This window comes from Centropristis striata, chromosome 9, assembly GCF_030273125.1.
Source record: "Centropristis striata isolate RG_2023a ecotype Rhode Island chromosome 9, C.striata_1.0, whole genome shotgun sequence".
Classification (NCBI taxonomy): Eukaryota; Metazoa; Chordata; class Actinopteri; order Perciformes; family Serranidae; genus Centropristis; species Centropristis striata.
In genome coordinates, this window is record NC_081525.1 from 19527104 (window position 1) to 19552185 (window position 25082).

At 39.6% G+C, this 25082-nt stretch overlaps 2 protein-coding genes across 7 annotated transcripts; both read left to right on the forward strand.

The window, feature by feature from the left end:
- Positions 1-315: 315 nt before the first annotated feature.
- exoc1 (exocyst complex component 1) lies at positions 316-13093 on the forward strand. 4 transcript variants are annotated; one of them, XM_059341709.1, is made up of 20 exons: positions 316-411; positions 1655-1786; positions 1865-1995; positions 2105-2264; positions 2571-2588; positions 3272-3459; positions 3915-4142; positions 4487-4619; positions 4840-4949; positions 6301-6450; positions 7612-7720; positions 8406-8450; positions 8837-9000; positions 9190-9303; positions 9890-9969; positions 10133-10361; positions 11193-11376; positions 11466-11665; positions 11754-11948; positions 12054-13093. In XM_059341709.1, exons 2-20 carry the CDS (start codon positions 1663-1665, stop codon positions 12204-12206), a joined length of 2715 nt encoding a protein of 904 aa, XP_059197692.1. In that variant the 5' UTR covers positions 316-411; positions 1655-1662; the 3' UTR covers positions 12207-13093. The 4 variants fall into 4 exon arrangements, with proteins under 4 accessions (XP_059197692.1, XP_059197695.1, XP_059197694.1 ...); XM_059341712.1 differs by lacking the exon at positions 8406-8450; XM_059341711.1 differs by lacking the exon at positions 2571-2588.
- A 757-nt stretch (positions 13094-13850) lies between these two features.
- cep135 (centrosomal protein 135) lies at positions 13851-25075 on the forward strand. Of its 3 annotated transcripts, none has more exons than XR_009394948.1 (26): positions 13851-14089; positions 14443-14594; positions 14704-14894; positions 14994-15161; positions 15264-15405; positions 15541-15625; positions 15730-15858; positions 16061-16276; positions 16374-16439; positions 16582-16732; positions 16815-17044; positions 17153-17308; positions 17391-17528; positions 18647-18724; positions 18878-19029; positions 19164-19279; positions 19396-19550; positions 20550-20605; positions 20763-20931; positions 21018-21128; positions 21215-21400; positions 21572-21781; positions 22245-22447; positions 22551-22655; positions 23880-24165; positions 24256-25075. XR_009394948.1 is itself a non-coding variant. In XM_059341909.1 (26 exons), the coding sequence occupies exons 2-26, from the start codon at positions 14482-14484 to the stop codon at positions 24275-24277; spliced, it is 3504 nt and encodes a 1167-aa protein (XP_059197892.1). In that variant the 5' UTR covers positions 13851-14089; positions 14443-14481; the 3' UTR covers positions 24278-25075. The 3 variants fall into 3 exon arrangements, 2 of the variants coding, with proteins under 2 accessions (XP_059197892.1, XP_059197893.1); XM_059341909.1 differs by having other exon boundaries at positions 23880-24035; XM_059341910.1 differs by having other exon boundaries at positions 14455-14594; positions 23880-24035.
- The last annotated feature ends 7 nt before the right edge of the window (positions 25076-25082 follow it).

Sequence of the window (25082 nt, forward strand, 5' to 3'; positions counted from 1 at the left end):
AGTACCTCAGAATTGTACTTGAGTACAGTACTTAGTAAATGCACTTAGTTACTTTCCACCACCGGTGGTATTTTTTATTAAACACAAATTACTATGTCAAAAGTAATCAAAAAAAGCTTTAATAATGAAGGTCCGTAGAGTAGATTTTGTCACAGACCACAAGATCAGGTTAAAAAAAAGGAGAAAAGTAATTTACTTTACTCAGTATACATAATGATACTTTTTAAAAGGTGTTTGTATAAAATCTAGGCTCCACAGGCCTGAAGAAGCTGGATGCCGCAGCACCGTGCTTCCTCTGTGGGGGGATCAGGGTGGATGTTGACAGTGTCCCGGTCACATGACAGCTCCGTCTGTGAACCAGGAAGCGAGAGGGCGGTGCTTTGCCAAGGGCTGGTGGGCTGATAAAACAAGGTAATCGCTGCTTATAAATATATAACGTTATCGCTGTCAAAATACGGATAAGATTGTATTTCGATTCAATATTCACAGTGGTTTGGTTGAGTATTTCGCTGATATAGTCAAAACCGTTGCCTGTTTTGCGCCACTAGCTAAATCGATGCTAACAGTGGCTAGCTCTCTCAGGCTAGCAGCCAGCAAGCTAACAGAGGACAACAGAGCATTTATTTTGGGAAGGCTCTCCGAGTCCTTCATTTCTCACAGTTCAGCATTTCCTATACAAAACTGGCAGTTAGCAGACTTGTAAAAAAATAATTTTAACACTGTGTTATTGTGTTTTCCGGCCCCTCTGGTGTTTAGTTAACGGCAAAAGGCGCTGATATTCTGTGTTTGAAGTGCCAATAACGTTACACAACGAGTATTAAGATAACTTGAAAATAATTTCCATCAGGACATCAATAATCTAACAAACCAAAGCAAACAGCGGTTGTCATGTCTATGCATGCAATTAAGGAAGTGCTAGCTTGATATGTTCGTCACTTACTTTATTTTATTTTATTTGCACAGTTAGAATTACATAAAATGACAAAGATAACAAATAGTGTAAAGTGCAGGGAGAGGCAGAAAACCAAGATGGGCTTATTTAAAGCCTCCACCTAAAATTTCATAGTTATAAGAAAGTAATAAACTGATAATAGAAAAAACGTATGTATAACATCAACAAGTTATAATGACCATAACAAAAACAATAAAAAAACACAAATGAATATGTTAGAAAAGTGTATTTGTGTGTGAATTAGAATTTTAAAACAGCAGTTAAATTAGCTTTTGGACTATGCTGTCAGAGACGTCCGCGAATGCCCAAATTACAGTAAAATTATGTATATTTGTCTGTTAAGGAGTAATACGTAAAATACACTTATGTTGCTGAGTTGTGTAGGTTATTTACATTATGCCAAACTTTTTCCAAACAATTTTCCAACCCAGAGAAGTGCGTAGTTCCACTCCTGGTAAAAAAAAAAAAAAAACTAAACAATGAACACTTAACGAATCCTAACTGGGAGAAGTTGACTGCAGGTGCTACAGGCTAGACCATATTGAAGCTCCGTCTTTTGTTATTATTTTGATTGTGAAACCCCAGCAACATAAAATGACATATTGTGCAGTTAAATGGTTTTGCTTACCTGATACAAGTGTTTATGCATGTATGATGGATTTGTGTCATAAAATGTTAAACACGAAATGCCTCCTATGACAGCATCCACCATGACAGCCATCAAGCATGCTCTCCAGAGGGACATCTTCACACCCAACGACGAGCGTCTCCTCGGCATTGTTAATGTCTGCAAGGCAGGGAAGAAAAAGAAGAACTGCTTCCTGTGTGCGACAGGTAACAGAAACAGTTGAAATTATTTATTAGCCATAAAAGATTAATAAAGGTTTCTGAAATAATGCGTTGTTCTTCCAGTTACTACAGAGAGGCCTGTCCAGGTTAAAGTGGTAAAGGTGAAGAAATCTGACAAAGGGGACTTTTACAAACGTCAGCAGACATGGGAGCTCCGAGATCTGACAGAAGTAGATGCCAAAGATGCAAGCAAGGTCAAAAATAATATCTTTTAATTTCACCCATAACCATGTTCAGTTGTTCTTAATGTTCCCTTTCTCACTCATTGAGCGCTCTTGATCTCTCTATCTGCTTATGGTTTAGGAAAATCCTGAATTTGACCTTCACTTTGAGAAGGTGTACCGCTGGGTGGCCAGCAGTACAGCTGAAAAAAACTCCTTCATTTCCTGTATTTGGAAGCTGAACCAGCGATACCTGAGGAAGAAGGTGGAGTTTGTGAATGTCAGTTCTCAGCTGCTGGAAGGTGTGGAAACCCTCTATCCTTACTGTAGCCACCTCTGTGCATGCCTCTTCTCATGATTTGATTATATTTGTTTAAAGGCTTGTTTCTTCCTCCTTAACCAACAGTGTTGACCCTAGTGTGTATTTGAGGTATACTTATGTAGCCCAGAAGTAAGAATCTCTGCTGGATTTTGGTTCAATTTATTTATTAATGGCACGTTTTTAAAAACAAGTATTCAACCTCTTCTTTGTATCTTGGTTTGTGGTATGCCTTTCTGTGTTAAATTCTTTATTCTCACTTTTTCTCTCTTAAACTTTCTCTGGCCAGAACTTCCTAAAGCGGAAGGTTGGTAGGACTTAACTTCCCCCTCCTCACTCCTCTTCATTGTTACCTCATGACCCCAAACCACCATTCTCATTAGAGACTCTCACCTCCTTAAAGCTCCTTCTGTGTGAATTTTCTGACACTAAAAAGGGATGGGCATGTTTCATTTTTTTTTCAATAATCATAACACACATTTAGGTCATGTTTTTACCTCACTTTTAGCTTTTTTATGTGTCCATTCCACCTTAATTCATAGGATTATCCACTGACATGTCTCCATGAATGTACTCTGTATGTAATTTGAGTGAAACTTGTAGCCCACAATGTTTCTGATTGTTCAAGAGCAGAGTAAAGTACAGTTGTATGTTAAGTTGTTGTACTTAAATTTAATTTTCAGATGTCTATCATTCTTCTTTATCTGCCAAAACAAATTTAGAGAAGTTTAACTGATAGCAGCCATCTCTGACTGTAGTTATACTTTTTCCATCACTGGTAGAAAATGAGTAGTTGGTGGTTAATGAGTTCAGTGCGTTTTAAGAATCTTCCGAAAATGCCATTGCCCATCACTCAATGTGTTTTTGTCCGTAGATGTTCTCACGAGAAGTGTGTAAAACCTGATGTGTTGTAAGATACCAGAATGTGTCTTGAATTCAATTTGTGCTCAAGTCTTCAACACACTTTTCCATCTCTGTTTGTGGAATTAGAGTCTGTGCCGAGTGGCGAGAGTCAGAGCGTTGCCGGGGGAGATGAGGACGCTCTGGATGACTACCAGGAGCTGAGCACCCGTGAAGAGCAGGACATTGAGAGCATGATGGAGATGTGCGAGTACGCCGTCTCCAATGCCGAGGCTTTCGCAGAACAGCTCTCCAGGGAGCTGCAGGTTCTAGACGGGGTGAGTGAAGCGACTAAAAACTGATCGTATTGTTTTTTAATTATCCATAAGCAGTTTCATTGTGTTTTTGGTTTTGTCACATTCTACTCACTCTGGCCTCATTCATTGAATGACTTGGTCTCAGCAGAGTCATTGATGGCTTCCCAGTTGCTCTGAGGAACTCAGAATTTGATGATTTTCACAGCATGTGTTTGGTGCAAAATTATTGTTTTGGCAAAAAAATTAATGAGACTCATGGAATAAAGTGACTATAAAATATCATTATTTTAAGCTTGGATTTTTTTTTCTGACTGAAGCGTTCATCACTTATTCTTCATTGAAGGATCATCAGAAATGTGAAAATCCAATGATAATTTCAGTTTTTACGGATCCTTGATAAATGGTGTAATTTTGGCATATTTTTAAAGAAAACATGGCTAATATATTAATACCTTTTAAATATTTCTTACTTTAAGGCCAATATCCAGTCCATCATGGCGTCAGAGAAGCAGGTCAATATCCTAATGCAGCTGCTGGACGAGGCGCTGGGTGAGGTGGACACCATCGAAGGAAAGCTGAGCAGCTATGAGGAGATGCTCCAGAGCGTCAAGGAGCAGATGGACCAGATCTCACAGAGCAACCGCCTCATCCAGATCAGTAACACCAACAACGTCAAACTGCTGGATGAGATCCAGTTCTTAGTGGTGAGGACCATATTTGAGTCCTATGATTACTGAATTGAGTTGCACATTGAAGGACTCAGCTGATTTTAAGTCTTATTGCACAAAAAGTAATTGTGACATTGATTTAAAAAAAAAATGTTGTGGTGCATAAATCTGTTTTCAGAGGGTAGATATTTGGGACCAGGCTCAATTTAATTTAATTTAATATAATTGAACTAAACTACAGTAAACTTATGTGAATTTCGATGAATTGGAATGTAAATAAACCATCATATTACAACATGTGAAGCCTTAAAAGTATACTAATTTAAATGCTACATTGTTGGATTTTGGTTAATGACTGCATTGTGTCTTTCCTTCTGTAGAACTACATGGACCTGTCAAAGGGACACATCAGAGCGTTGCAGGAGGGAGACCTGACCTCCCCTAAAGGTATTGAGGCCTGTATCAATGCCTCTGAAGCTCTTCTGCAGTGCATGAACGTGGCCCTCCGACCAGGTTAGTTTACACCTATACTTGATAATCACTAAATATGCTGTTTCTCACTATTTGTGAGCAACTCAAAGACGTTATAAATTATCTTCGTTGTGGTTACAAGCAGTTTCATACAATTGATGTGTATGCCGATTTCTTACAAATGTTGATGTATTTTCTTAACCTGTAAATGCCTTTCTGAAATTAGTGATCAAATGAGAGTTATGTCTTCTTCCTTTCATAGGTCACGACAAGTTGATGGCTGTGACGCAGCAACAGCTCCTGTTTGCTGAGCTGAGAGACACCTTCGCTCGCCGCCTCACCAATCACCTCAACAATGTGTTTGTTCACCAGGTAACAGAAGCACAATTTTTTAGGAAATCCTGCATAGTATGCCTTTACGGGTGTATTTCATCGACATTACATTTTCTACAAAAATCAGTGGTGACAAAACTTCGTTGTTGTCAATCAACTACATTTATGTGACAGCTGTAGTTTCTAGTCAAGTAAATTAAGCAATAGAATTATTAATTAATAATGTCATTTAAAACAATATATCAGTTACTCAAGATATTTTGCTGCAGAATTAGTATTTTTACTTTTGATACTTAAAGTACATTAGCCAGTAATACTTGTTTGCTTTGAACTGTGCAATTAAACAGGATGGTTAATTTTTGGTTTAAATTATAAAGTTTGTGTCAGCTAGTGAAGACTCAGAGCCTACAAAAGAATTGACTCTACATCGTTAGGTAAAGACCTTTAACTGAATTGTCTCACCAACAAAATGGAGGGAGCAGGACTTTAACTTTTTTTTTTTTTAGCATATTTAAGAGTAAGTCATCCTCACACCTTTCCACTGTTGGCCTGCTGCACCAAGCAGTCTCTCCTGTTGTTTTCTCTCTTTCCTTCTCCCACTTCACGGACTTCCTGTTCAGCTGTGACTCTCTTCCTGGGCTTCTGTGTGTTGTTCCCTTCCAGTTGTGTCACTCCTATTCTTGACTCTCAGTGTTGCTCACTTTGAATCATCCCACTCTGCTCTCTGTCTCTGTGTCTGTGTCAGTTCAACCACTTCAGTCACTTCAAAATGACCATCCCTCAGTTCTATAGGTCCTCCTGTCTGTCGCTTCCAGTGAGTACCCTCACAGCAACCCCCACGTGCCCCTCTTTGCTAATGTTTGACCTTTCATATCACTCCAACTTACATTTCATTACCTCAGAGACCTCAGGCCTTCCATATCCTAACGTAGCCTATTATTTATTGCATGGGATATATTTCTAACTACTTAACATATCTCATCTGATCTCAGAGCTAAAGAGGCATTGCTCATCTTTCTCCTTCATCAACGGTCTGCACTCAGCTGAGAGCTCTTTTTGTGTTTGGGTGTTAACTTGGCTTTGTTGCAAAAAGTCTCATATCATAAAATCCTGTGCCTGTCTGCTCTGCGTGCATGTCTTGTTGCACAAGCAGTAGATACTGAACAACATAACAATGAGGGGAAGTGAGGAGAACATCAGTGTGGCAGTAAGAGTTGAGCTGAAGAAGTGGTGGAATTCTGACTTGGACAGTGTGTTGTTTGCCTTGAAAACATCTGGTTTTGTGGTAATTTGCAGTAACATCCTATCTTCAGATGTTTGTGATAGGAAGATAAGTATTCCTCATGTGTTATGTGTATATTGCTAATTGTCTTCCCTTACTGTCATCCAGGGCCATGACCAGAGCTCCACCCTGTCGCAGCACACAGCTGAGCTGAGCCTGCCCAAACACAGCCCCCTCCACAGGGACCTGCTGCGCTACGCCAAGCTCATGGAGTGGCTGAAGAACACCCACAGGGAGAAGTACGAGGGCCTGTCCAGGGTCAGTACTGTTATCTGACAACATATTTTAAGTTATAGTAGAAATTAGGGATGGGAATAATTAATCGATGATCGATTAATGGTTGTTAAGAATTTGGTTGATCATGTGGAATATTTAATTGATCGGTGTATTTTTTTTATTTGACTTTTATCTATGACTGCGTATCAGTACTCACAGAACTGAAACACGGCTGAGCGTTCAGTTCTGCAGCCGTACATGAATAAGTCAATGAGCTGAGAATTAAGTTGGATAAAGCTACAGTTTGCAGTATCATCTCACTTGAGTTAGTTTTACAATCCACAGGAAGTCTCTTTTCGTCCTTTCAAAATAAAAGTGTCTGTTATCAAAACAGGCTTTTGCATAGAACTGTATATATATCTTTTATTTTGCCCATGTATGCATGTTTTTATACATACTGGAGTATGTATAAAAACATAGTGATTCATCGATTAATTGATCGTTAACGTTATAGATGCTCAAGTTGGCAGGTTTCTTCCAAGCGCCCATCCCTAGTAGAAATACACATATGCACGTTCTTGCTGAGAGTTAGATGAGAAGACTGACACCACTATATACTATATTGTGATCCCTAAGATTTTAGCCTTAGTTGAATTAGTGACATGCAGCAAGTGTGGTTTAATAATACAACCAACACACCTAGAGCAACTACTTTGTCATAACTTAAATAATATTTGTAGTTATAGAGTTAGATGGAATTAAGTGTATTTAATGAAAGACGGCTTCAAATAGCTCTAGTGAGGTTTTCTGAAATTATGCAAGACTTAGCATGCAAGAATAATTTCCTCTGGATTCATCATGTGTGTTAAGGCGGGAGTGACAGACTCTGCATTTGGCCTGACACAAATAGCATCAAAATGGGGCTTGATTTCATTAAAACTTAAGGATTATAACTTCAGACGTGAAGCTACAGGCAGGAGACAGTTAGCTCAACCTAGCATAGTGACTAAAGAGCTTTCCCTTAATCTACAGTCACCAGACACTTAGAAGTGTCTCATAGATTTAGCTTCATATTAACCATAACTGAGCTTCTCATGTACCTCGTAAAAGTAGTTTAATAAATGTAGAATTATTCCATTAATACTGACTACTCAAATTTGATGTTTTGCATCTAAACAAATGTCATCTCCTCTTTTTTTCTAGACCTATGTTGATTATATGAGCAGGTTATATGAACGAGAAATCAAAGACTTCTTTGAGGTCGCCAAGATAAAGATGGCGGGTACAACCAAGGAGGCGAAGGGCAAATTTGGTAAGAGCTTTGATTCACAGGCCTGTTGGAGCATGTTTGTCTTCTGCAGTTAATGTTATTTGTGGGTGCATTTGGGTTTCGAAGTAACATCTGTTTTTGTCTTTTTCCTCCCATTCATTTTTTTATACCATGTACTTTACTTAATGGCAATGGTTATTTACCTGCATCTCTAGATTATCTTGTCCAGTATTTGTATTGTACTGTCATACAGATCTTGATGAAATATTCTTATATAAAAAAGGAAACAAGGTCTCATTCTCATTCTTTCTACCTTTCGTCTGTTACCAAAAACTTTATCCCAACTAATTTTTGCTTCCAAAGTCCTCCCTCTTTGTTTTAAGCTTTTAATTACATTCCTTCTTCCGTTTGTACAAGGACTGTTGAATGTTCAATTCTCTTTTCTATGTTTAAAAAGTGAAGAGGACTCTTGGTTGAGCTTTGGTTTTTGGCAGAATTATAGAACTCTGCTTTCTGCATTCTGTATCACCTTTTCCTGCTGAAAACAAAAACAAAAAATTGTTTTCCAAAGGTTTGTCCGAGCCACAAGCATACCTGTGCCACTGCAGTGCACGTCAGCATATATGTAACTTTGTACATCTAACATCTAGCCTCACCCTCTTCCATGCTGCATGTTTAAGCCTAACCTGTCTCTGTCTTTGATGCCTGCCTTTCTAACTGGCTGCAGCCACGCTTCCGCGGAAAGAGAGTGCACTCAAACAGGAAACAGAAAGTAAGTAAGACATTTGGATAGAGCTATTCCACTGTCAGTAACTCACGCTTCTTCTTACCACTGTGCCTTAAATATCTGCACTAAATGGAATCCATTGCTAAAAACCCTTTGCTACCCTGATACTTACCACTTAAAGCCTTGCCAACCATTGCCTCTCCATGTACATGGTTGGTTTTGTGCTAAATCCTCACAATGCAGCTGAATGCATCATCACATATTCTGATTCTATGATAAATGCCTGAAAAAAAGCTAACCATTGATATCCAGATTTTGTTTGATGATTTGATTATACAATAATGTCATAATTGACCTCCATAAGCCTGCAGTTTTACTCACCCCGATGAAACACTTGACATTGAATCACTGTTTTTGTTGTGCTGCGTTAGGCCTTCACGGCAGCTCTGGGAAGCTGACAGGCTCTACCTCAAGCCTGAACAAGCTGACGGTGCAGGGCTCCAACAGCCGACGTTCCCAGTCGTCCTCCCTCCTGGACATGGGCAACATGTCCGCCTCAGACCTGGACGTGGCTGACAGGACCAAATTTGACAAGGTGACACTGCCAGAAATGCAAAGATTTCTTATTTCTGCCTGAGTCAAGTCAAATACATTTTGATCGGCAATGGTGCCTGTTAAACAATGAAGACACTCTGCATTTCAATGTGTAATGGAAATAAAACTTTGTCTACATATGATCTGTATTGTGAATTTAAACGGCTGGTGTTTCCTTTCTTCTTTGCAGATATTTGAGCAGGTCCTCAGTGAGCTGGAGCCTCTGTGTCTCGCAGAACAAGACTTCATAAGCAAGTTCTTCAAGCTGCAGCAGCACCCGACAGTTACACCTCCTCTTGCTCAGGTTAATCTGCTGTCAGACATTGTAAAAAGCTGTGACAAGGGCATCATAGAGTATGCCACCTACTGATGTGTAGCCTATAGAAAGCAAATTAAATGACCTATTTTCGTAGGCCAACCTGGACGTCGCATTGCCAGGCTTTCTATTATGAATTTTTGCATTGGATTTGTTCAGCAGAATAATCTTCACAAATGAACACCACTTTTATTAAGCCAAAAACATTAAACGAAAGTAAAAAGCTAACGTTATGCTTGCAAACTACTCCACAGTGGCATTACTTCAACTTCACTACTGTTATGCTTCAAACGATCTCCGACACACTTAACCAGCGATTCTGACAAGCTACCGAAACTGTAGCCTAACAAACTGTTTATTAACCTCATCTACAATCTACAAGAGCTTGCAAGAGCACTGAAAAACACGACTAGAGGCTGTGTTAGTGGTTGTGCTCATGTGTGGTGACGTCTGAATTTTTTCTTGCCTGAAAGTGTGATATAATACAGCAATAACAGGTGCAGCATCATTCATATATATACGTCAGCAGATGTTTGTTTGGATTCTTCACGTTTTATGTCACTTTTCTTCTCAGCCCGAAACTGAGGAATTAGATGGAAGCACGCCATCAAGAATGCCTCCCCAGGCTGAACACAGACACTCCCTGTCATCGGAGTGAGTAGTTTCACATCGTTGGGTTCTGCTGCAAATATAACCCATCTTCACTGCCAAAAACATTATTCATATTTCCTGTGAATTGCCCCATTCTCTGTGTTTCACATGTCACTGATTTATTTCCCCTCAACTTTCTGTCTTCGCTTTTTTTTCTTGACTCAAGGAAAGACATCGTGCGGCTGATGATGAATAAGATCTTCCAGAGCATCGAGACGGAGCTCAACAGTCTCATCGCTCTGGGTGACAAGATTGACAGCTTCAACTCTCTCTACATGTTGGTGAAGATGAGTCATCACGTGTGGACAGCAGAGAACGTTGACCCAGCTTCTTACCTCAGCACTACTTTGGGAAATGTGCTGGTCACTGTCAAGAGGAACTTTGACAAATGCATTGTGAGTAGCATCCAAATGATAAGGAAGATTCAAATCTTTTGAAAATTGACAAAATATGGTTAAAGGGATAGTTTGGAATTTTTTTTAGGTGGGGTTGTATGATGTACTTTCTTATCATCAATTTATTGCCTACAGTAGTTGGCGAACTTCATTCACATAGAAAATCTTTATAAGTGTCTATATTTAGAATATTTCTGCCGATTTACCTTGCCACCAGACAACCCAGTTTAAGGTTACGTGGGGGGAACTGATGCCATTGTCTATGCTCTCTACAAACCAGACTTCATTGACGAAAACACAAATTTTACTTTGCAGAACACAGGACTTGCTGGTCTACAGCTGCCTTATTTTTGTTCTTTCGCTTTTTTGTGTGACTTTTTTTATTTAAAGGGTGAGTTTGCATTCACCAAAGTCACACAATGAAAAAAACAAACAAATCAATTGAGGCAGCAATAGACCAGCAACTCCTGTGATCTGTGAGGTAAAATTACAGTTTTTGTCAAAGGAGTCTGGTGGAGAAAACATTTATGGATGTATTGGCTTCAGTTTTCACTTTCGTAAGCCTAAACAGGGCCGTCTGACAGCAAGGTAAAGCATTGAAATGATTCTAATGCTAATGTACACTTAATATGATATTATATATATATATATATATATTTTTTTTTTTTTTTTTTTTATTTATTTTTTTTTTTTCCTAAAATATGTTTAGCTGCTGCTCCACTTTACAACAGTACAATGCTTAGCTTCAATGCCTGTACTCCAATCCAAACTGCCCCTTTAAGGTCTAATACATATGCTATGAATTTAAAACAACCTGTCTTTTCTTCACAGTCTGGTCAGATCAGACAGATGGAGGAAGTTAAGATTTCCAAGAAAAGCAAAGTTGGTATCCTGCCTTTTGTTACTGGGTTTGAGGAGTTTGCTGAGCTGGCTGAAACAATCTTCCGTAACGCAGAGCGACGAGGGGACTTGGATAAAGCTTACGTCAAACTTATCAGGGCTGTCTTCATGAATGGTGAGAACACTGGTCAACCTACTAAAAGGCTATATATAATGTTGTATTTTATCGATGCTCAGAAACATAAATATTATTTGTGTTTTTAGTGGAGAAGGTGGCCAGTGAAAGCCAGAAGACGCCACGTGACGTTGTGATGATGGAGAATTTCCACCACATCTTTTCCACACTGTCACGTCTAAAGATCTCCTGCCTGGATGCAGAGAGACGAGAGGCCAAACATAAATACACAGACCATCTGCAGTCCTATGTAATCAACTCTCTGGGTCAGCCACTAGAAAAACTCAATGTAAGTCTGAACTTCTCTCTGAGTTATCATACAGTTTTGTCGGGTTCCTGGACATGAATAATGGTAAACTGTTTTCTCCCTCCTGCAGCATTTCTTTGAAGGAGTTGAGGCCCGTGTGGCTCAGGGTGTTCGTGAGGAGGAGGTGAGCTACCAGCTGGCCTTCAACAAACAAGAGCTGCGCAAAGTTATCAAAGAGTATCCTGGCAAGGAGGTGAAAAAGGGACTCGATAACCTTTACAAGAAGGTGGACAAACATCTGTGCGAAGAAGAAAGTCTGCTACAGGTGAGAGATCAAAGGTTTTATGGGATGAAACTGCTCAGCTGGTCAGAATTGTCACATTCCTTATCCACTCTATGAACTGTTGCACTTTCTGATTTACTCCACCAGGTGGTGTGGCACTCCATGCAAGACGAGTTCATCCGACAGTACAAGCACTTTGAAGACCTGATCGGCAGATGCTACCCTGGATCTGGAATCACCATGGAGTTTACCATCGGGGACATGCTGGAGTATTTCTCCAGCATTGCTCAGTCTCATTAGTTTAGCTGCTATGCACTTTTCAATAGTGATTCACTACTGCCTCAGATTGACTGATGATACACTAGCTTCTCACTAATTATCCTGTTTGTTTTTTGTACATTTCCTCTGTCAGTGAATTTCAATTAAAGGGATTTCTATAGCAGCGTATTGCTGCCATGTCAGAAAATGGTAAACGGATCAATAACACCTCACAACATGAGAGAAAGTTTATTGTTCTAATAAAATGTTTTTCACGTTATAACAAGATATTTTATAATGGCATTCAAACTCATTATGTTAAAATAAGAAACATTTTTGTTGTTAAATATAAGATTATACCATATATCTTATATATACCATGCAATGTTTCATGTTTCAACATAATAAATGATTGTTTTAACATAAAAGTTTTGATGTTATAACATGATAACTTACTGTTTTTACAAAAGTTTTAATGTTATAACATAAAAACTCATTGTTATAACATTAAAAAATGCATGCCATAAAATCATAACTTTTGAAGTTATAATAAAACTTTTTTGTATAATATAATGTATTATTATAAAACATGTCATGTTATAACGTGATAACTTATTGTTATAACTATAAACCATATAAGATAAACAGTATATTGTTATGGCAGGAAAGGTTATATGTAATACATTTGTATGTAGTGATTATAACATGAAAACATGTTACAACAAAGGTTTCATGGTAGTGAGACGGATCCATTAGTTTTCTCCTTTTTCTGTTGTGGCAGCAATGAGCTTCCATAACAGTGCTGCAGATATGTCTGCACTATGTGCCTGTTTTTTGAGATGCAACAACTCTGCTCTATTTGTTTATGTTCAATGTTTATTATTTCCTTTATGCCATATGTACATAATAAACTTGCTGCTGCCGGCCTATTCAATGCTATAGTGAAAATTTGTAGTTATTGTGTTCTTAACCCTCTGGGGTCTATGATCTTGCCGTCCTGATCAGTTCATGTGACGTTTAACAAAAAAAAAACTAGGTCACATGGAGCGATGCTATCAACTTCACTCCAAAGTACAGACTTGAACCTTTATCTCAATTTTTCTTTGACATTCCTAGGTCATGTAAAACCAAAGATATGAGTTTTAATTTGATATATTTGAGCATTGGTGTAGCTCTCTGTGTAATTTCGCGCATAGTTTGTTTTGAAGAGTTGCAGCTAACAAGCGGGAAAAAAACTAAATATACATGTTTTTATGAGACTTTTGTATATAGTTTTATTATATTTATTTTTTTACCTTTTCATATGTTTATATTTGTATCCTATGTTCATATTTTCAAGTTCCAAAAAAGTTCATTGAGCATATTGAGGTTTTTATCGTAGTAAATAGTATACTTTTTCAAAGTAGGTTAAAGTGAGAAAATAACTGTCAGGTCATATAGGTGAAGAAAAAATGGATACCAAATATGGGTATAGTAAACATTTTTATGTGGTACATGAAGGGCAAAATCAAAAGTATTCAAAAACGGCCAAAATAGGCTCAGACCCCAGAGGGTTAAGGACATGACACGGATATTTATTTTGCAATGGCAAAGTTAAACCTATGAGTTAAACCCATCTGTGCCGACCCCGCCCTCCGCCGTTTGTACGGACAACGCCGGTTCACAGATCAGGCTGCCCCGAACGTTCCACAGACTCACTTCCATGGTGACGAATCCAAACTGAAGATCATCGGCGCTCTTTTCAAACTCTCCTACCGCGGAAACATGTTCACTTCAAGAGTTGTTTATCATCAAACTTTAACCGAGACCTACATTTAATGTCGCAAGGAATGTAGTGTGAAAGTTGTTCCAGGAGAGACATAACGTTATATGTCGGTGATGTTTGAGCCAAGTTGACGTTCGGCTTGTAGCTGTCAGGAAGCACGGTAGGTTGATGCTAACTAGCTGCCATTAACTGGTTAACTATAAACTGGTAGCCAAATTATACTGGTTAATGCTAACGCTAAAGTTATTGCTTAAGCTAACTCAGAAGTTAACTACGTAGTGCTTATATTGGCTTATTAGCCTCTAAGCTAGCCCTGTACCGTTAGCCAATATTCCCTAGCTAACTAGATTAGCAAGCTTAACGTTAACTGTTTACGTTAATGTTAGATAGCCACTTCATGTTTATGTTACCTTCTTAACCCAGTTTACGTTATTTGTTTATTTCACGATAAAGTAAATCTCTTTCTGTATTAAATGTAAGCTAGCTGCTTTACTAACTAAGCTAATGTAACAGTTTGTGTTATAGTAACAACTTCAGTGCCACATCACAGCCATGAACAACAGCGCAGAGAGGAAATTCGTCAATCTGAGGAAGCGTTTGGATCAGCTGGGCTACCGACACACACTGGGGATAGAGTCACTGCCGCTAGTGGAGAAACTATTCAGGTTTCCTTCAATCCTTCTGCACCTGCTCAACTTCACCCCTTTTGTCAGCTAGTCAATTGCATTACAGTGGATGAGCTATAGTTCAGACTTGTCTTCCTCTGTGTTACAGTGATTTGGTCCACACAACAGAAAGCCTGCGCAATGCCAAACTGTCAGCAGGGAAAACTGAAAAAGAAAGCAGAAATGTTGATGCTCTTCTCGAGCCATACAGGGCAGAAAATGCTCGGGTGGTCAGGGAGAACAATGAGCTGCACCTTGAACTTCTCAAGCTGAGGGAGGAGAAGGATCGTGTTAGCAGAGGTAAGCAGTGATAACCTCCCTCCTCAGTCCAATCTGAAACTTTCTTGACCAGCACATACAAAATTGGGTTTGATATTACATATTCTTTTCTTGGTCCAGAGCTCAAGACCCACATCAGGAAGCTGGACCACGACACATCTGACCTAAAGTTTTTAAATAATCAGTATGTACACAAAGTTCGCTGCTTGGAGAAGGATAGCAAGGCTAAGGCTGAGCGCATCCAGCAGCTGCAGGAGAAGAACATGCAGGCTGTGGTGCAGACACCAGGTAATAGCAGGGGTCTGACCTTAGCTCTATGACGACATACTGAAAGCAACCAAAGTTTACCATAACTGAAGGTCTCTCCTCTCCTCTCACACACAATCACAGGTGGAAAGAAGCGCAGCATCCCTTTCAGACGACAGAGAATGCAGATTGATGAGCTCATTCCTTCCTCCTCTACATCAGCTTATCCTGTGTCGCAGCCTGATGATCCGTATATAGCTGACCTACTGCAGATGGCAGATGGAAGGTTTGTTTTATTTTGTCACAGCTGAGATGCCATTGATAGAGGTGCTAACTACTCAGTGGATGTGTTTATTGTTGATGCTTGCATTGGCATTACTACTTCAGTGACTGTCTGACTCACTGCAAATCTCATTTGTAGAATTCATGAGCTACAGGAAGACATCATAAAGGTCAAACTAGACATGGAAAACGCTCAAGAATATATAAAACACTTAAATACACAGGTAAGAAATGGATAAAATGGAAGCTTAGGAGGCTTTAATACTTTGACCATTAAAATGTTATTTTAAGACGTAACAAGATGATGTTTTACTAACATTTCTTTTAGGTGGAGGAGAGGGACAAAGAGATTGAGCGTTTAAATCACACTCTTCATGGAGGACGACCTCATGATGTAATTTCCCTTGAGGCTCAGAACATCAGCAACGAGAAACTGATCGCTCATCTTAACCTTCAGGCAAGCATTGCAATAATACAGGTTATTTACCAGAATGTATAAATGCATATAGCATATTTCTGAAACATGAGGTGCTCAGGGATACTTCAACAGTGGAGTGGTAAACTTGATCTTGAGCCTAGTTCCTGTGGAAGAAAATGGTCTGCATGGTTGCAAGTAGCCTCCTTACAGACTGTTATTCTTGCCGCTTTGTGTTCGACAGATTGAGTACCTACAGGAGACCAACAGGACACTGGAGGAGAAGGTACAGGGACTGCAGCAGAAGAAGAAGGACGTCTCCACCGAAGTGGCCAATCTGTCTTTAAAGAACCTGGAGCTGTGTGAGGAGCTGACACACATAGATGACCTCGCAAAGCGGCTGGAGATGGACAAGGAGCACGTGTTGGAAACTGCTGACATGGAGCTGCAAGAAACGAAAGTAAGAAATCAGGAACATAGACAAAATAAAAATCGTATGTATTAATTCAATTTTCAATTGCCTGAGAAATTCATCAAACCTGAAATGTTTTTAACAGAAAGAAATCCTAAGGCAACAGAAAATCATAGAAGACTTGGAGGATATTATCACAAAAACAAGAAGGGTATGTGCAGTATAAACAGTAAACTACTAAATTTTTGCATATAACTGACTTTCTTCAGTGAACATAAACTGTTGTGTCCTGCCAAAAACCTGTCCTATTACATAAGCTAAAAAACAAAATCTGTTGGAATGACTGAGTTCAGGAGCAGTCTGAAGGTGACTTTGAAAAAGACCGCCTCAGAGACCAGCTGGTGGAGCTCAAAGAGCAGAATGAGAAAATGGAGGGACTAGTGAATTTCCTGGAGGAGGAGAAAATCAGGCTGCAGGACAAAATAGAGAAAATGATGGCAGCTGGTAAGCAACTGTTGAAACTTCTTCTAGAAGCAGCTTCACATTGTTGGAATTAGTTTATTACTGATTTTTTGCTGTTTTCTAGACAAAGACCTGGTGCTGGAGTTGGAGACTATGCGGGCTAAACATGGTGTTTGTGGAAGGGAACGCTCTCCATCACGACTAGATGCATTTGTGAAGAGTCTAGAGGAGGAGAGGGATTTCTTTCGTCAGGAGGCTGAACGCTACAAAAGAGCCAGAGGGGCTGGTGGTCTGGATATAAGCCCCATTCGTAGTCCAGGAAAGGGAAGGAGTCCTTGGTCCAAAGCAACAAGGGTTAGAGACCACAATTTAAAAAAACAAAAAAACATCCTTGCTATTTATCTTAGCAGAAGATGATACTCTAAACTGATGAAAAGGTATCAAATGTCATCACATTTTCAGGGAGGTGTTGCAGAGACAGAACTGCTACGTTTAGTGCAGGAAAGAGACGAGCTGAGAGCTGCTCTGCTGGACTTTGAGAAGCACATGGAGGACATCCAGAACAATGTGAAGGGTCTCAGCTCTGAGAGAGACCATTTCAAAACACTGTTCAAACAGGTGAGTTTTTAAAAACTTTATTCCAACCAGTAGAGGATGTGTTATTTTACACTTTCAAGCACCAAAGTTTTTGTTTGCTCAGGCTCAGGAGGACTTGAAGCTGGCCCATAGCATTAATGTGTCAGCTGACCTCATGGAACTGAAGGAGGAGATCAGACAGGCAGAGATAAGAATCCAGCAGGTGACGGCTGAAAGAGACACACTGATGGAGAGGTTAAAGGTAAGTCCCAAAGCAATGTCTATACATCATTTCTGTGCATCATTATGGTTTAGAGCAGCAGCTCCCAAACTTTTTTAGCTGCGCACCCCCTTCTATGTCTCCACCAGGTTGACGCACCCCCAATCCCCCACACCTTCAAAAAAACAAAATGCAATAAGATTTTCTTATAGCCATATTAAAGGAGGCATGTTTAATCATGCTCAAATGTCCAGAACACACATATAATAAAATAATCACCACCACAACAATGCGCTCTCTTATTTGAATTAATCTGAAACACAGTTTCAATATAATGCAACAAAGTTATGTGCAAGTTTCCACTTTTCAGAGGAAATGGAAGAAGATAACTTCTTCAATGCTTCATTATAAGATGAAGTGCATTTTGGAAAAAAATGATCCCCCTAGCAGCAGCTCACGCACCCCCAGGGGTGCACGCACCACACTTTGGGAATCCCTGGTTTAGAGATACATTGGATTTTCTACAGTATAATGGTATACCTCCAGTAAACATCCAATTCTTTGATTTAACAACTACTGGTCAGGCTGTTAGAGATAGTATTGTTATTCATTTGGTCAGTCAGTTGGAGTTTAGCATATTTATAACTTTAAATTGCTGGAATCTAGCAGCTGCAATGATTAAAAATCAATTAGTGGATGGACAGAAAGTTAATTGGCAACAATTTTGATAGTTGACCAGTCAATGAAGTCATTATCGGACAAAACAAGAAAACATTATCTCCTGGTTGCTAACTGTTAGAAAACACAACAATTAAACTTCATCCCTCCTCCCCGACTTAACAAAAGTGGAAGTGAACCCTAGATTCACTCTCGTTTTGCAGCTAGCTCTGTCCAGTTGACGTTTCACCTCGCCATATTTGTGGTGCTGTGTCTACTATTTTTGTAGCTTTGTGCCCAAAGGGTGATGCCCAGAAACATCCTGAACACAGCCCAATAAGGGGATCATGGGTGATCATTGATGTAATCCTGCATAATACACCTTTAGTAATGATGAAAATAATCTGCAAATCTGTCCTTTGGCTCAAAAACCACTTTAGTAGATTGTAAACTAGTTTTATAACCTGGAATGTGTTGATGCGAACGCATGCAAAATTTTGCAGGTTGTCCAGTCTTCAGCTCTCAAAGACAGAAAAGAAGAAGACAGGAGGATTCTTGACCTGGAGAATGCTGTCAAGAGTGTAAGCCTGTTGTGTATTTGAGTTTATCTGTTCAAACGTGCACATAATATCTGAAATATGAAAGTCCCAGGACACGGTTATTTTTCACTTTGATCCTAAATGCATTTATGTTGTTGTATGTTTACCTGGCACATTGTGTGTTTTGGGGTGTAGTTGGAGCGGGAAAGGTTGGATCTGCGGTCACAGGTGTGTCTTCTGAAGGAGAACAAGGAGGCTGCTGAGGAGGAGCTTAAGGTTCGGTCTGCTGTTATAGTCCAGAATGCAGAGGAGGTTTCTCATCACAGGGCGGAGTCTAATGCTCTGAGGTTTGTGATGGAAAATGTCAAATACAAATATAGATTAATAGTATGACTATCAAACAAAGATGTGTCATGTGGAGTCCGGTTCATGTGTGTTAAATACATATTCTGAACTGAAAATGATTTTTGCCTGTCTGTAGGCTGCTCCAGGAGCAGATGGAGCAGTCACTGTCTGATAGCCAACATAGGCTGTCTGTGAAGATGAATGAGCTGCATGCTGCCCATGAGCAGATTGAGAAACTGGAGGAGACAATAGGTAAATATTTGTGGATTTTATGAGGTTGCCGCAGATGGTGTTGTACTGTTGTTCTTTGTTTTGTTTTTTTTCTGCTGCTGCTTGGCTGCAAGCTTGACGTTTGTTTCTTCTGACAGGGGGGCTGAGTCAGCGAGGCTCCAAACACAAGGAGGAAGTGGCTGTTCTTCAGAAGTCCATTTCTGCTTTGGATAAAGAAAAAGATGCCCTGCAAGACGAGGTGGATCAAAAGACTGAAAAACTGGTTGTTCTGCAGGACGAGCTGTCTAAAAAGGTAGCCACAACCATCAAACATTATCAAGATCACAAGCTTTTACTACAGGATAGGTTCACATTTGTTTAAAACCATACTCTTGTGTGCTTTTTGTACAATGAAAGTTATTGCTCCCTGTTATCATTCCTTTTGTACATAATGGGTGTCAAAAGATCTGCTGTTGAAGCAATTTTGATGTGCAGTAAGCGATGGGGGGACAGAGTTCTCAGTCCTCTTTCTCTCCTCCTCCTCCTTCACTTCCTCCCCCTCTTTTCTGCAGTCTTAAGTTTAACCAGGGGTCACATGGACCCTCAGCAGTTGATGTCAGTCAAATCAAGGGGGTATGGTATTTTTAGTTGACATTTTGTTTCTATCAAACAGTAAAAAAAAAAAAGGGAGATGCTTTTGCACTAAAATGACGTGAGAAGAACCCCACTTGACTGGATTTTAACATCAGATGAATATAGAATTTATTTCTACATGGATAGACGACTGTGGATTTTGTCCCCCATCACTTACATTGGATTCACATTAGTAGGGGATCTCTTTGTGTCCAGTATGGACTGGACGAATAATTACAAAATTATAATGAATAGTAGTACACACACTCATACACAGGGGCGTTTGCACGCGCAGGCATGGACTCACACACATTTCTACACTTGTTTTATTTTAATTTAAAATTTTAATATTATTATAATTTTGCTTTATTTTAATGGTATTTTTTTCTATTTCATAGTTACTTGTTTTTAATTTAACTTATGAATTTTAATATAGGTAGAGGCCCTGTATAAGCCGTTTTGGGTTTCTTGCCGCTAACTTGTACCTTTCTTTTGTTGTTATTTCTTTATCTTTTACTTTTTGTCTTATTATTGTGCAAAATAAAAACTTAATTCCTTAAATGCACATTTGGACAAGTAGGTATTGTAGACTTTTTAAAAATGAACAGAGGTTTCAAAAAAGATGATAAGTTGTGCTTAAATAGTACTTATAATGCATAATTACTTGGTGTTTACACAGGAACAGACCCTTGAAGATGTGAGGCTCACAGTCACAAACCTGGACAACTCATTGGCGTGAGTATTGTCGTTGGTTTAGAGATCATTGAATCATTGAAGTGGGGTTACATGAGGTGCTTACCCAAAGTCAGCTAGTTACCAACAGTATATATAAAAAATTGAACTATCCCTTAAATGAGCTGATGTGTAAATCGTAAATGTATTATCCTTGCAGTCAGCTGCAGGGGGCGTTAAACAGCCGTGAGAGGGAGATAAGCAGCCTGAGGAGGCAGCTGGATGCCTGTCAGGAGGAGCTGGCTGCACTTAGGAGAGACAAAGAAATCACAATCAGAGAGAACAGGAGGCTGCAAGATGACCTGGCTACTATGACTAGAGAGAATCAAGTATGTAATAAATCATACCGTCATTGATTGTTTCTTCTGTGTTAAATACGAAGGAATTAACAGCAGCTTCTGTTGTGTTTGTGCAGGCTGTACATGTGGAGATGGAGGAGGCTTTAAACGAGAAGGATGAGCTGAAGTTGCGGGTCCACTCTTACATTTCGGAAGTTTCTAGAATAGAGAAACTGATGGCCACAAAGGCAAGAGAAAACAATACTTCCGTAGCAGTATATAGTAAATGCTGTCATCCTGTACAGCCAGTTGACAGCTCTGTGTTTACCAACAGGAGCAGGAGAACAGGGACTTGCTGGATCGTTTCAAGATGGCTAACTCTGAGGTGGAGGAGCGGGAGCAGAAGTTGCAGCAGGCTGAAGGCCTCAATAACTCCATCCGCCTGGAGCTGCTCTCCTCAGACACAGAACGCAGACAACTCCGCGATACTGTTGGCCACCAGGGGAGAGAGATCCAACAGGTGAGGGGAATAAGCAGCTGAGGCATCTACATGGTGGAGTAATATGCACTTCCAACAGCTATTCCAGCTTCACTAGAAATGTAAAAGTAGTATACAGCAATGTGAGATCAGAGGTGTGAGTGTTTACACCAGAGTGTGATAAATGTACCTTTCACCCTGCTGTTTTCCAAGCATGTGCAGGCCCTGCAGGCTTATGAGGCTCAAGTATCGTCGCTGGTGCGTGGGATGTCCCGACTAGAGGAGGAGCTACACAAAGCACAGGACGAGAAGGCCGCGCTCCTCTCGGATCTGGCATCCGTCAGGGAGCTGTGTGTCAAACTGGACTCTGGCAAGGAGCTAACTGCACGTCAGCTCACCTCCAGAAGCATGGACCTGGAGAGAGTGAGGCCTGCTTTACTTCTACTCAACTTTGGTTACATCCAGTTGTAGAATATACAGTACAAAAATTATTAGACCACCATTGTTTTCTTCAATTTCTTGTTTAATTCAATGCCTGGTACAACTAAAGGTCCATTTGTTTGGACAACAACAAAAATAGATCATAAGAGTTTAATCTAAGAGCTGATATCTAGCCATTTTCCATGGTTTTCTTGATAATAACCAAAATCATTATTGAGAAAACATTGAAAATGGCTAGATATCAGCATCTTATTTAAACTGGTGTGAGCTGTTTTTGTTGTCATTATATTTCTCCAAACCAATGTACCTTTAGTTATAACAGGCATTCAAATGAACAAGAAATTGAAGAAAACAATGGTGGTCTAATATTTTTTTCCATGACTGTTCTTCATGTAGCAGTTTTTTTATTGGTGCTTTCTGTAAATACAATCTGCATGTCTTCTAGATCACTGGAGAATTGGAGGATGTTCGGTCAGAGGCAGAGCTATTTAAGAAACAACTTGCCAGTGAGAGACTGACTGTCCGTAACCTTGAGACACTTCTCTCCACCAATCGGCACAAGGAGTTCCAAACCCACCTGACAGCTAGTGAGAGAGAGTCGGAGCTGAAGGTCCTACGTGACAGGCTGACCTTGGCTGACAGCAAAACGTAAACAAATAGAGTTCAATATATCGGATTGAACTTGAATAAACGCCTTTTTTCAAGTGGTTGATTATGGTTTGTTTGTTTGCTTGTGTAAAAATACACTCAGTGTGGAGCATACCAGGGAGGTGTCCCAGCTCCGCGGCAAAGTCTCTCAGCTGCAGACGGAGATGGACGTTCTGAAAAGACAGTTGACCTCTGAGCGCTTTGAACGGTGAGCTGACTCTTCAACTCTGACCCCAGCACAGAAACCAATTAGTGCTATTTACATTAGTAGTAGGGCTGAACGATTATGGCCAAAATGATAATCACGATTATTTTGATCAATATTGTAATCACGATTATTAATCGCAATTATTCATAATGTCAGGGAAAACATCTGCATTTTTATTGCATTACTTTCAAACAAACAGTAAGAACAGTTTTTAGTGTGTGCACAGTGTCTGGTGCTTGTTGTAAACAAACATATCACTAAGTGAACACCTCCTGCAGCAGCACATACACACTGTACTGCTACAGAGCTAACTGTTAGCCTATTAGCAATTTGCAGACTGGATGCTGAGGGCTTAACATCCCCTCTGCAGCTGGGAAAGACTGCTGAAGGAGGACTGTGCCGCTTTGACTTGTTCGTACTAGTAGTAAGAAGGAGTCTCCAATAACATCAGAAAAAGACGCTGGATTTGTTGCCAGTCGCTTTATTGAAAAAAAAGTTGCTAAGGGGGTCTGAAAAGTCACTAAATATAGTAACAAAGTTGATAAGTTGGCAACTCTGCTTCGCCGGCTTTTACAAATGGCGCGTGTTGTTGTGGCGTCGAGTATGAAGTCACATCCTGCTTAGCGTTCTATCCAATCAGCAACCAGGCTTTTTTTAGGGGAGAAAAACGGCCCTGCCCCCTGGTGGTTGGTCGAGTACTGGTGTAGAAAGTGCTTGATTAGATATGCAGGAGAGCCGCATTTTAAAATGGAAATATCGCCGACGATCAGGTAAATTTAATCATGGCGGCCAAAATTGTGATCACGATTAAAATTCGATTAATTGTGCAGCCCTAATTAGTAGTGTAGCTGATGAAACAAACCACATTATTTTCCGCTTTTTAATTTGGAGCAGCCTGCAGAATCGCACCTTCTTGATGTTTGAAGTGGCAGATCATTGGATGCTTGAAAGAAATGTTGATAATTTTTTTCTTTAAGACAGTGGTCTGAGCTTAAGACTAAGTACTTATTTTGCAGCATTGTTTTCCAGAATTACATCCACTCAGACTTCTGAAATTTTTGCTTAAAAATGACTAAAACATCTATAATTATGTTTTATCAAAAGTGTGAAAGTAATTAACGGGTAATTAGTAGCTTTTCTACATGCTGTAATTACAAGGATGTAACAACACAGTGGAGGCACCAATAACACATTTTGTGACTGTCTAATTGTCTCTGTCCTCAGTGAAAGGGCAGTCCAGGAGATGCGCAGACGGGGCATGTCCTTCTCGTCCCTGCAGAGTTCAACGTCCCTCGACATCTCCAGCAGTCCTCACCACACCTCCCCAGAACGCTCCATCCTCCGAACTCTTAGCCGCTCCACTGACAAGTCAGCAGACAAGTGAGGCTTTGGACGTGAAGATGATTCAGCAAATTTTTTTTAGGGCTCCATTGTTTTTGGTTTCAATTTTTTAATCCGGGATTTAGCTGTTTATTTTTAGTATTAAACATGAAGCACATGCATTTTTCTGGTAAATACAAAAAATGATGAGCCATTACAATTTTTTAAAAATCCATCCATAACTATTATTAACATCCTCTTTTTTTCTTTCTCTTTACAGAAGTGTGAGCTTCAAGGATTAACCACTAAAGACACAGACAGATGAAGGATTTGATGAGTGAGTCCGAAACCACGAGAAGCCTGTGCTTTAAGTTTGAGTCTGGACGTGAATTGTGAAGGTCATTCATTAGCCTGTTACATACCTTAGTGCCACTTAATGCCCCAGTCCAGTCTGAGGCACTCAGGATAAAGTCCTGCCCAGGTGTTTACTAAAACTAATGACTGTGCTAACATTCAAATGTTATTTTTTTCCATCCAAATATCCAACTTTTCATTGACTCTACTTACATTACTGGATGCTAAGTTTCCTCTCTGTCCATATGTTACACAGTCCATGATGAACTTAGGATTCAGTTTGAGAATACAGTCATGGAAAAAATGATTAGACCATTGTTTTCTTCAATTCTTGTTCATTTGAAGGCCTGGTACAACTAAAGGTACATTTGGTTGGACAAATATAATTATAACAACAAAAATAGCTAACAAGAGTTTCATAATAACCAAAATCATAATCAATAAAACCATGGAAAATGGCTAAATATCAGCTCTTAAATTAAACTCTTTTGTTATTATCATTATATTTGTCCAAACAAATATACCTTTAGTTGTACCAGGCATTAAAATGAACAAGATATTTGAGAAAACAAGGGTGGTCTTATCATTTTTTTCCATGACTGTAAGTTACGTCTTCTGAAATTAATTTTGTTCTCAGCAACTATAACCTCATACATGTAGCAATAGAAGTATTCGTTCAACCCTGTGGTTATGTGCATTATGCCTAATATTCATGTTTTTTTGTAATGATGCTTAAATTATTAAATTATTCCT

Excerpts from the sequence above, each read along its gene's own strand:
- exoc1 (XM_059341709.1), top strand. The coding sequence starts at position 1,663 with ATGACAGCCATCAAGCATGCTCTCCAGAGGGACATCTTCACACCCAAC. Across the intron at positions 6,451-7,611 it reads AGTACGAGGGCCTGTCCAGG|ACCTATGTTGATTATATGAG; the intron begins GTCAGTACTGTT and ends CTTTTTTTCTAG. Across the intron at positions 10,362-11,192 it reads GGAACTTTGACAAATGCATT|TCTGGTCAGATCAGACAGAT; the intron begins GTGAGTAGCATC and ends TTTTCTTCACAG.
- cep135 (XM_059341909.1), top strand. The coding sequence starts at position 14,482 with ATGAACAACAGCGCAGAGAGGAAATTCGTCAATCTGAGGAAGCGTTTG. Across the intron at positions 16,277-16,373 it reads TGGAGCTGCAAGAAACGAAA|AAAGAAATCCTAAGGCAACA; the intron begins GTAAGAAATCAG and ends TGTTTTTAACAG. Across the intron at positions 20,932-21,017 it reads CTATGACTAGAGAGAATCAA|GCTGTACATGTGGAGATGGA; the intron begins GTATGTAATAAA and ends GTGTTTGTGCAG.